Below are 12,774 nucleotides of genomic sequence, written 5' to 3' on the forward strand. Positions count from 1 at the left end.
CACTGCTAAATTAGGGACGGCTAGCGCAGATAGCCCTCTTGTAGCTTTGCACGAAATTCAAAAACAAACAAACAAACAGAGGATGCTAAAGCCGTTTTATATTGCTTGTTTGCCTCATTAGGTTAAATTCTATACTTTACTAGGCTTTCTCTTGATTTCATAAATTGAATATGGCTACTCATTGTTAAAAGTCTTACGGTATTAATAAAACTAATTTTGGGATGTATGTAGCATTTCAGAAAAGAAAGAAACAAAACAAACAAAAACTGAAGACGTAGCTTCATGAAAGCCACTCTACAAATACAGAATTTAACATTCTAATATCAAACCTTATAATTAATAGCTTCTGTGTGTTCTCAATTCTAGTATTAAATTTGTTAATCACAAGTTTTTTACTGGTACTTAACTATTAACTGTTTAAACCAAAAAGAAAATTTGGAAAGCATCATGAATGGTTGTTATTTCATCCTTTATAAAACATTTTCTAGCTTCATTGCTGTCTTTAATAAAAAACACTTTTTTCCTTTTCTAAGTTGTCCTTTTTTTAGATCCTTGTCTGAAACTCCCGAGTGGTGGGAAAGATATATCGTTAACCCCTTTTTCTTCGCTTTTTTCATTAACCTGAAGGAGCCACACGAATGACTGTTTCTTGAGGTACCAGTTCTCTTTCTTTCCTTAATGTCTATATTCACTGTATCGTTTTTCATTATTTTGATTTATTACATTCCCTTACTTTGTCTTTCATTTTGAGTTTGTAGGTGAATGGGATCAATCATAATTGGGAATTATCACACTCTAATTCCAGAATTTGCTCTTGGAGTTTATTTTTTCGTTAATGAGAGTTTTGGTTCTTGATAAAGATAGAATCTTTATCCGTATAAATCTACATGAATCTGGCAGATTATTCAATCTTTACATTACTGCAATTTCTTGGCATAGCTTTATCATTGATCTTGAATGGTTTACTGTTATCAATATTTTTTTTGAAATAGTCTATTTGGAGGTTATTTTGGTTAGCAAACTGAATTTGTAAGCTCACACATTGAGTCTTGTAGGAAGTTGCTGCCTTCAATTAAACTTGACCAGTGTTGTATCTTGCTTCTCATAGGGTGCTGATTGCTCCAACCGCCTAAATTCATTATCAATATTAAATCCTTTCAAAGGTAGTCTGTGGTTATGTTCTCAATCATTCACACTGAGTTGCATTATTCATTGGAGAGTATGAAGTGTACTGCGACACTTGCTTCATAAGTGTTAACAAGTTAACCTCCTTCCTTCATCGTGAATTTCACACCAGAAGATTTGGTTTTAGACTCTTCAGTCAATATGGCCCTTCTCTTTCCCACTCTATTAATGAACAAGCCCACCTTAACTGTTAATGTTGTGCTTCATGTGTGTTGTAATATATTAAACCCTATAGCTACTGCCCATACGGGGAGTTTGGAACTTGCAGTTACACGTCAATTTTCACCCCTTTCGATGGTTTGATGACATCTTGGTATAGTATGCTTTGATAAAACTGCCACATGATGATGATTCCTTCAGATTTTGTCCTCTCTCACAGTTATCTTACCTTTTAATCGTTTCCTTTTCACACTCTTTTGATACTCTTTCTGGTTCCTTCTTCTTGTTCTACAATGATTTTTTACACATTTACTATTCCTACAATCTATGGTGGACTTCTTTTACGTAGTTTTCATTTAGTTTTTATTCTCGTACCAAGAAACACTTTATAATATATAACAGATGTCTTGATGCCACATATATTGTCTTTACCTTGGAATTGGCGAATTGAGTTTTACCTTTTTCTAAGTAAATATTCATGACTTTTCTTTCTGATAAAAGTTATAAGACTGTTTAGAAAACCACAAGCTATGTCCTTAAAGATACAGGTTATTCCTCCATAGAATTAGAACACACTATGCTCTAATGAACCAGCAAATCTTTACCACTTTAAAAAATTCCATTAGATAGTCAAAACTTTCTCTGCCTACTCAATATCGAACCATCTGATGCCTCAAAGTTTTCATTGTATTTACCCGCTTGATTTCCTTTAAAATTTTCATTTTGAAGAATCAGTGCTTTACATTTACTTTTTTATTGCTACGTTTAATTTTAAGATTTTGTACCTCTGTTGATGTGAAGTTATTCTTGACAGTTTATTTCAAGTGTGATCAAACTGGATCTCTGTTCTAGCCTGGATTAAATTCTGAATGAAATAAATTAATTTACTGTGAGTAGATTTAATTAGTGCGTGGGCATTTTCAACTGGATTGCTGATTTACAGCCTCAGTGAACCTCGAAGCTCAGCAAACATTATCATCACAGAAAAATAAGTCTAATCATTCGAAGTAAAAAAAATAGTGTTAAGTCTTAACAAATAGTATTTTGAACGGATTTGTTAAATCAAAATCTTGCTTCTTCAGCTTAAACGTTTAACACGACAATATTAATTTTTTTCTTTGTCGTGTGTGTAAATTTTGCAGAAGCATTATATAATTAGATAAATAACATATTTAAATTTAATATGCTATGATTCCTGCAAACTGATAGACTTATTGTGTAAAAGGCTCTATGAGATGGCGTGAACAAAAGATAAGTCTGAAATGTTGTTTTTATGCACACCAGAGTTCTTAATGTGTTAACAATGAAATATGTTGTAACAGTTTCTACCATCATCGCCTTGTGGTTAAAGTGCTCGACTCGTAATAATGTTTGCCCTTTCAGCCGTTGGGACGTCATAATGTGACGATCACTCCCACTATTCATTAGTAAAAGAGTAACCCAAGAGTTGGCGGTGGATGGTGTTGACTAGCTGCCTTCCCTCTAATCTATCACTGCTAAATTAAGGATGACTAGCGAAATTCAAAACAAAATAACGGGTTCTTCTTTATTATTCAGTAAAAACAATGCAAAGTTCAATCCACTTAATGATTGTAAAAATGATTCACTTCTTCGACTGTAATTTAAAAGTTTTACAAGATATGTCCTAACTCACAAATAAAACTAAACGGTCACTTACTTGCAAACTATCTTATTTGTTGAAATACAATTTCAAAATTTACAGTGGTAAATTGACTTGCAAACTAACGCTCTAACAGACTTTCGTATTTATTACCTCGACAACAACAACTCTTTGGTGTTTTTTTTGTACAGATTGTTTTCTGAATCTTTTAAAAATTTCGAGACGTCTCGTCATATCTAGACACTCAAGACATTTGTAGGCGTCAAACATTATCACGACATCGTGACAAAACACCTTCAATAAAACAATACAAAATGTGTAAATTCAAATATTAAAATCATAGCCGAGAATAATAGGATAAAAAGAGGCAGCTATAATTGATTTTCGACACGCCTATTCTGTTTAAATTAAAGTAAAAAGGACAGTTCGTATAACATTGTTCCCAGTGGATTGTAAAGTCCTCTGAACAATTCTAATACAGAAGTAAAATAATAACACACTAAGTTAAACAGACATAATTAGTAACAAAGTCACTATTCACAATTAATGAAAATCAATATTCATAAATAGACACTACAATCACTATATCATAAATTAAATTTGCTAACAAAAATATAATCAAAACCCTGAATAATAAAATGGAAGTCTTCGTCGCCTTATTTACTGTGTCTAAACTGCCCATTCAGTAAATTGACTTGGTGGTTACTTTTCCAAGGCTTATGGAACAAAAATGAGATGACCAATTATCCTCCACCGTCACTTGCTGTCTTCTCACTGGGAGCGGAGGACACTTTTTAGGTTGATGGTCGAAGGAATCCACTAGTGTCTCCATTTTTGATGAAAGTGGTCTCGACAGAAATGTCGAGTTACTTGTTGAAGTTAAGCAATTAACTGTTCTTCCGTCGACGGGATGACTGTTGGTTTTGACCATCTATTCTACTCTGTTGCACTCCAGGTCATCTGTCCTCATTATACTATTCTTGTGTCCAGGTTGTCACTAAAGTTCAACCTCTGATGGTCTAATTGCAATATAGTGAATGGGGATCTCCAGAAAGTACACTGTGAAGCTAGTTTAACATTGCACGAGTGTTTCTGTATAAAGTCTACTTTCAACATGCACTCTTCCACCATAATAACAATCACCTATTCATCATATTCTATAGAGAAGTTTTCCAGAGCAACAAATACTTCCTCTTCAATGATCTTTATGTCCACTGTTTTTCGCATCAAGCCATCTTCTCTGTTCATCAACGATCGGGTCTAACAATTATAATTGTATAACCAGCCTTGATGTTTGTATTGTGAAGCTTCCAATCAATAAACTCACTGACTAGTGGACTCATATCTTTGAATAATACACTTCTTAGTTCTATTGGGTCATATGGAGTATTATCATCTTCAACATATAATCTAATTGGTTAATATCACTGACTGTTTCATCATATTCTCGGGTGTAACGTTCATGTTTCCTACGTTTGTAACAACATTCTTCTCTTTTTATCATTTGATAACAGTTTCAAAAAATATGGTCTGTTGTTCTATAATTGAATCACTTTTACCCTGTAGTTCAATGGCCCAGCTGTAAGCTTGAGGGTTTAGTATGTTACAAATCGGCATTCGATACCCGCCGTGAACATACAATAGATAGCCATTGTGTGGCTTTACGCTTAAGAACAAAACAGATTAATCAAAGATCCAACAACGGGTATTGTATATTCGTAGCTCATACCTAAAAGAACAAGCTTTAAAAGTAAATTTACACCTGTAGTCCTCTCTTAAGCTAATATTTTGCTTTTTGTTTATTTTAGTGTTTTGCATTTCGAGCATAGCTACACCAGCCGTGTGATGCAATAATCTTTTACATCACTGTAATATAAACATAATCTTTAACATACTTGTCATAAGACATAATGTTAGGCCTACTGTAGTTTTTAACATTAGTCATTTGGGGATGTATATATCAGAAGATTACAAATTAATAGTATTGCAACCACACAATATTAGTCATATTCATTACCAACGAAGAGTTTCACTTTATACAGAACTCTTAAAGCCGGCTACCTGGGTTTTATTTGTTTGTTTGTTTTGAATTTCGCGCAAAGGTACATAAGGGCTATCTGCGCTAGCCGTCTCTAATTTAGCAGTGTAAGACTAGAGGGAAGGTAGCTAGTCATCACCACCCACCGCCAACTCATGAACTACCAATGATTAGTGGGATTGACCGTCACATTATAATGCCCCCACGGCTGAAAGGGCGAGCATGTCTTGTGTGACGGGGATTCGAACCCGCTACCCCCAGATTGCGTGTCGAGCCCTTTAACCACCTGGCCAGCTGCCTGAGTTACAACGAACACAATAGTAGCCGGAACACTATTAAAATAAGTCATTTGTTATAAAAACAACCGTTCATTGTGCGATACGCATTGTCGGCAATGGATATGATGAATTTGGTGTGGTTACAGTACTATTAATTTAAACTCTTCTGATTATTGAAAATCCCTAACGGACTAGATTAAAAATCTAGTGTTAAAAATATGATAGGCCTAACATAATGTCTTATGAGATGTATAATTAATTACTATCATACTTCGCCATCTTGTAAAAGGCGTTTACACCACAATAATTTCTAATATTTTATGTTATTCTTGAAAAATATTATGATAAAGATCTCAAGACTAAATTACACTTTCAGATCATAATATCTGAACCATCTGGACATAAAGACTAGAAAACTGATCCTAATCACCGTAGACACTCAAGCTGAGGCAGCAATATATGTGGACTTTGTTACACCAACTTGATTTTTAACACGAACTACCAATACTAAATCACATGCACATTAACTGTGGTTTGAAAAATATTATTACAAATTCCTATTGTTTTTTTTTTACGCATAAAAACCACACTTTCTCTCATCACATACCTTCAAAGGAGACAGGAGATGGCTTCTTTATTAACAGTGTAGATGAGTTGTTGTTATTAATGTAGAGGATATCCTACATGAAGTACTTCTTAATGATTAAAGATGTTTCAGTAGGAGATAACGCCAGATTTTCTGGACATTTACCAGAACCACACAAGCAGAAATCGTTGTTTTAATTCTTGCGTGTATCAAAAGGAAATATGTTAACCCATACTAAAAAGAAAAAAATATTGTTTTAGTCTTTTTTTTTCTTTATAAAGGAATATCACAACAAAAAAATGAGCAAAATTTGTAAAAAAGATATAAGATAAAAATAGAAATAGAGGAAAATCATTTGAGATTATAATAATACATATTAGCTAATGTGCAAGATGTTTCCAGGTATTGTTTCAAGGAATATCACCATTTAGCTCAACTATATTAATTGCACCAAACTCAAAGCTGTTTACGTTGTGAGTTATCTTAATATTGTTGTATTGTTTTTATCAAACTTTCAAATACAATAAACATTTTATGTGTTAAAGTGCACACTAAAAACGTAAGAGTATTGTATTCAACAGTGTAGATTAGTTGGTATTATGCTTTTCTATACAAGAATATAATTTTGTTTTTATTTTGTAAGAACACGATGTAACTGGCGAAGTGAGAATCTAGTGATAAAGGTCGCTTAAGGAATGATGAGGAGAATGTGATTCAAGTGATAGATATAGCTCAAGTTGTGACTGGTTGAGGTAGAATGAAATGGAAAAGAGAGAATCTAGTGATAAAGGAGAGTTAAAGGTGTAACTAGCAGAATTAGATTCAAGTGATAGATATGGCTCAAGTTGTGACTGGTTGAGGTAGAATGAAATGGTAAAGAGATTTCCAGTTTGGTTACATCTGTGTGAGCCTCTAAGACCTACCTTCACCGTACTCAAACAAATCTGATGACTTTCAGTCTCAGAGGCTGATCGACTTCTGCAAATGATTGAGCAAATATAAATATATTGTGCTCAGAAACCAGAAGTTACAATTTAAGAAGCCTACATAGAAGGCAGTGTGGAATTGTACCCTAGAAATTTTCTTTGCATTTTCAACTAATATGTGAAAACCAAGAGCACATCCAAAATATTTTTAATTAATATGGCTATAATTTCAAAATGTTGATCCGATGTACAGGGGACCAGGAAATTCGTTACTGCTATATAATTAAAAATCTTGTTTCATATTAGTGATAAATAAATATGTTTACAAAAAGGTCCACAAAAATAACGACTAACACAATAATTGTTCTCTTTAGCATAGGCTAAAGTATTTGCTTTTGATACAAGTACGTATTAAAACAATAATTTCTGCATAGGTGGTTCTGGCAAGTTTCCAGAAAATCTGACGTCATCTCGTGCTGAAACAGCTTTCATTTAGGTGTACTTCATAAGTATAATATATTCTAGACCAACAACTCAACAAATTGTTGCAGTGAAGCCGTCTCTAGTGAGGGTATGTACTGAGAAAAGCTGTAGTTTCATTGTGTAAAAAAATCCATGGAAATTTAGAGTAATGTTTTTAAAACCACAATTAATGTGCACGAGATATAGTTTTGGTAGATCGTGTTAAAAATTAAGCTGGTGTAACAAAGTCCATATATGTACACGTACACGTAATTTATATCATAGAACTTTTATGATAGTATATTTTAAAGAAAAACATAAAAATTTAAAGGTTATGTGTATATGTATCTCTATGTATATATTACATGCTATACAAAGCCGATACATGCTATACAAAACTATCGTCTGTAAAATGACATTTACTTCAAATCTCTATGGCACTTGTCATTAACCTCTTTTCAGGCTGTTGCTTTTTGAAAATATGAATATTGTGTATTAAAATACCGTACTCCGTATTTAAATTAAGATTTTTCTGAAAATATAAAAGCCTAATGACTATACTAAGTTTGTAAGTAAACCTTATACAGATATTGGCCATAAAAAGACAAAAAATAAAACAAAAACAAAAGTTGTAAAGTGACTAGCAGGATATAATAAAAAATCACACAACAATATGTCATTTTAATTGTAAAGATAATCGTTTACGTGAACTCAAGAAATGCACTTAATATAGCTTTACTTTACACAGAAATATACTTCTTTGTTGACTGTCACCTTGGTTTATCAGCTTTAAGTTTTTTGGACTTACAACACTGAAATCCGGTGTTCGATTTCAGTAGGTGGACAGAGCGCAGATAGCCCATTGGGTAACTTTGTGCTAGAACAAAACAAACCACATTTTGTTGACTTTCTCAATCGCAATTTAAACATTAATGTTTTCCATATAAATATTGAGAAAGATCCATTTTGTCAACTTATAAATCTTGTCTGCAAAATATTAGCCATAGAGAGGACTACGGATGAATTTTCCTTTAATGTTTGCTCTTCCAGGTATGAGATAGAAATATATAATACCTATTGGATCTTTGGTTTGTTTGTTTTGTATTTAAACATAAAGATACACAATGGCTATGTACTGTACGCCCACGGCCGGTATCAAACTGTGATTTGTAGCGTTACAATTCCTCAAACTTACAGCTGAGCCATCGGGCTACAAACAAGAAGGTGACCTAATGGAACACAAAAGACCATATTGCTAGAAACTGCTCTCAGATGATGGCAATAAAATGATACTGTTATAAACGTGTGTAACATGGACATTACACCCAAGAATATGATGAGGCAGTGAGTGATATATACCAGTTAGCTTATATCTTGAAGACGATAATACTCCATATGGCCCAATATAAAATACTATATTTGACGTAATAGAAACAAAGAATGTATTGTTTAAAGAAACAATTCCAGGTGTCAATGGATTTATTAATTAGAAGCCTCGCGGTATGGTCATAGACAGTACAACTACAGCTACAATTGCTAGACCCGATAAAATGCGGGAAACTGTCTTCAGTGATGAACAAAGAGGACGATGGTTTGATGCGGATAGAGGAAGTATCTGTTATTCAGGGAAGCTTACATACTCAGTGTGGTGTGTGGGTAGTTTACATCGAGAAAGAGTGCATACTAGAAATAGGATTTATGCACAAACATACATGCGATGCTAGACAGGCTTCAAGTAACTTCACAGTCTAAGTCCTGAGAATCCCCATGCAACATACGACAATTAGACCATTGGGGGCTAGACTTTTGTGACAACACAGCCTAATGAGGACAGACGTCCTATAGTGCAACAGTGCAGAATCCAGAAGAACAGCAGATCCAAACATTGGGTTATACATCGTGATTGTCTTTGGAAGGACGTTGACGGAAGAGCAACCACTTACTTAACTTCAGTGAAAACGCCATCAGCATTAAATCCACGTATTGGACAGCTCGAGGTTCCTCATGAGACCAATTTCAAGGTACCATCAAGATGAAGACACTAGTGGATTTCTTTGACTATCTACCTGAAGAGAACTCTCACTCCTTAGGGAGAAGACAGCAAGTGGTTGTAATAAACTAATAGTCATCCAATCCTTTGTTCTATAAGCTATGGAAAAAAGAAATTACCAACACAATTTCTTATATGGACAGTCAGACAAACTAAAGAAAGCGACGAAGAATATTTTATTATTTGGGATTATATTTTTTTAACTAACAAATTTATTAGTGATATAGTGATTGTAATGTCTATTTATAGGTAATAATTTTTGTTATTAATTACGCCAGTTTAAGTTAGTAAAACAAGTAAAGAAAAAGCTTTGCAAAACAGGAATTAATGTAGGGATAACTAGTATGAATCCTTAAAAAAAATGCAAACAAGATTGTAGGCCACACAGTGTAGTAGAATGTTAACAGACAAAAATAGGATAAATGAAACTCAATTGTGATTGAATAGTTATATATGTTGCTATATGTTAATTCTTGCCTGTGCTATTATGTAGGGATGATGCTAGTGCCATCCCTACTATTTTGTTTGGATTGTTTTTAAAGGATTGATATAAGTCATCCTTACATTTACTTCCTTTTTTTTTAAAGTTATTTCTTTACTTGTTGGCCTGGCATGGCCAGGTGGTTAGGGTACTCGACTCGCAATCTACGAGTTGCAGGTTTGAATCCCCGTCCCAACAAACATGCTCGCTCTTTCAGCCGTGGGGGGGGGGGGTTATAATGTGACGGTCAATCCCACTAATCGTTGGTAAAGGAGTAGCCCAAGAGTTGGCGGTGGGTGATGATGACTAGCTGCCTTTGGATTGTATGTAACTTGTATGTTTGTGATTTGTTTAAATTTAACCATGTTGTATATTTTATAGATTTTGAGTATGTCTTCGGTTGTTTCTCTCTTGTCGGTGTCAGTCAGCTGTCGTATGTAATTCGCACTTTGCCAGATTTTGTTTCTAATTTCATTTATATGTTTAGTCCAATTTAACTTAGAATCGTAGGTTAGAGCCAGGTTTTGGCTGATGTGGCTATCTGGAAAAGAGTTCCCTAAAGGTATAATTTTGGGGGCTGGTGTGATTCATTACCTATACAATTATAGCATCAAAATAATTGTTCATGTTACATTTCTCCCATTAAAAAAAGAATTAAGAAAATGAATAGTTGCCTTACATTGTCATAGCTACCACCTTTGAGTTTCTCAGTAACAACAGATCCTTCCACAACATAATCAGTATCTTTGTTCATCGCGATGGATAAAACAAGTCTTAGTCTTAAGATACCATTCATTAACGTGATAGGTCTATTTCAATTCAGGTAACCTGCGCTAGACCTAAGAAGTGTATTAAATGACTTTTGAAAAAAACAAAAACAAATATTACTAATGAAAGGGCTATAACGGTTATTTTTCACTGATGAATATTTATTTCGTATATTTGCAGGCTGTACAGTAAGAAATGTCTCAGCAAAGGAAAAATCCGACATATCAAGAAGTAGACGGTTTTACCATAAACATAACATTTTCGCCGGAATGTGTACGAGGTGCTATCCAATATAAACCTCGTGATGATGACATATTTGTCGTGACCTTTCCAAAATGTGGAACTACTTGGACCCAACATATTGTACATAATATTCTAAACAAGGGAGAAACATTTAAAAGTTTCGATGATGTTCAAAAACGCAGTCCTTTCATAGAAATGGTGGGGCCTAAGATTGTAAAAAATATGATTCGTCCTGGAGCCATTAAAACACACCTGCCGTTTCATATGTGCCCCTATTCACCTAATGCCAAATACATCTACGTTACTAGAAATCCTAGAGACTGTTGTGTGTCCTTCTATCATCACACCAAAATGTTTCCAGGATATCAGTTTCAAGGTGGAAGCTTCGACGACTTTTTCGAGGTCTTCATCAATGGCGAAACCGAATGGGGAGATTACTTTGATCATCTTCTTTCCGGGTACGAACACAAAAACGATCCCAACGTCTGCTTTATAACATACGAAGAAATGAAGGAGGACACCAAAGCTGCTGTTCTCAAATTGGCCAAGTTTCTAGGTCCACAGTATGGAGATACATTGGAGTCCGATGATGAAATTATGCTGAAGATTCTCGATCACACAAGCATAAAATTTATGAAACGCTTTAATGAAGATATGAAGTTATTTTATTCCAATACAGATGAAACTAATTTGAATGGAACAGAGGTTCCATTTTAAAATACTCCATAACATATTTCAACCCATCTTTCGTGTAAAATTTCTCCATTAATCGCTTTGATTGGACAGGAGAAAAATAATTTTTCCAATCTCCAACAGCTCCTTTTCGTACAAAATCGACTTTATGAGGCATTTTCAAATCTTTGAAAGTCGATTTTGTACGAAAAGGAGCTGTTGGAGATTGGAAAAATTATTTTTCTCCTGTCCAATCAAAGCGATTAATGGAGAAATTTTACACAAAGACGAAAGGGACAGATATTTTCAGCCTTTGGGATAAATTATTTCAGGATTAGAATATGAATCGATATTTGGAATATGATAGAAATTAAAATGAGATGCAGCTTTATGTAAATATTCTTTTATTTTCCGTAATAGGCATCTATATTAAAAATTATGTAAAGAAAGTCTCATAAAGAGCCTTGTTAAAGCTCACATTAGTTAAACAGGTTGGCAATATCATTTGGTTGTGTTTCATACTATTAGTTCCTGATGATTTAATGTTACGTTAGCAGGCTTTTAATAAACGTTAAAATTTGGGGTTCAATTTCTACTTTGGACACAGCATCAGTAACCCATTGTGCAGCATAATGCTTAAAAATAAATATACTTTTTATTATTTAGTTATTCGTAAAACGATAGACAATAAAAAAAAGACGGAATAATAGCTATTAATTTAAAAAAATGCAAAATATGTTTTTTTTTCATTATCGGCCTCCATGGGGTGAACTGTATTATTTCGACTTATAATACTAAAATTTGGAATTCGATTAAGCACAATTGACAAAGAGCAGGTGGTGTACCTATGGTATGACCCTGAAACAAGCAAATGTTTTATCGTATTGTGAGAATATGAAAATAAAATATGAACAGATCTTGCCGTCAATCGCTATGAGGTACATAAAGGAAACAAGACAAATCGAATGCTTTCAGAAGGATGGGGGCCCGGCATGGCCAGGTGGTTAGGGCGCTCGACTCGCAATCTGAGGGTCGATGGTTCGAATCCCCGACCCACCAGACATGCTCGCCCTTTCAGCCGCGGGGGCGTTATAATGTGACCTGTCAATCCCACTATTCGTTGGTAAAATAGTAGCCCAAGAGTTGGCGGAGGGTGGTGATGACTAGGTGACTTCCCTCTAGTCTTACACTGCTAAATTAAGGACGGCTAGCGCAGATAGCCCTCGTGTAGCTTTGCGCGAAATTCCAAAAAAAAAACAACAGAAGGATGGTTTATCTTCCGTACGTACTTTGGTTATTAGAAGC

At 34.3% G+C, this 12,774-nt stretch overlaps 1 protein-coding gene across 1 annotated transcript in view; it reads left to right on the forward strand.

The window, feature by feature from the left end:
• Nucleotides 1-12,386, forward strand: part of LOC106478161 (sulfotransferase 1C2-like) — a 14,576-nt gene extending 2,190 nt beyond the window's left edge. Inside the window, exons 2-3 of the mRNA XM_013938682.2 lie at nucleotides 10,735-11,502; nucleotides 11,655-12,386. Of these exons, the coding sequence (XP_013794136.2) occupies nucleotides 10,750-11,502; nucleotides 11,655-11,807 (906 nt within the window). The 5' untranslated portion in view covers nucleotides 10,735-10,749 and the 3' untranslated portion in view covers nucleotides 11,808-12,386. The remainder of the gene's footprint in view (nucleotides 1-10,734; nucleotides 11,503-11,654) is intronic.
• Nucleotides 12,387-12,774: the final 388 nt, after the last annotated feature.

This window comes from Limulus polyphemus, unplaced genomic scaffold (genome assembly GCF_000517525.1).
Source record: "Limulus polyphemus unplaced genomic scaffold, Limulus_polyphemus-2.1.2 Scaffold186, whole genome shotgun sequence".
Lineage (NCBI taxonomy): Eukaryota > Metazoa > Arthropoda > Merostomata > Xiphosura > Limulidae > Limulus > Limulus polyphemus.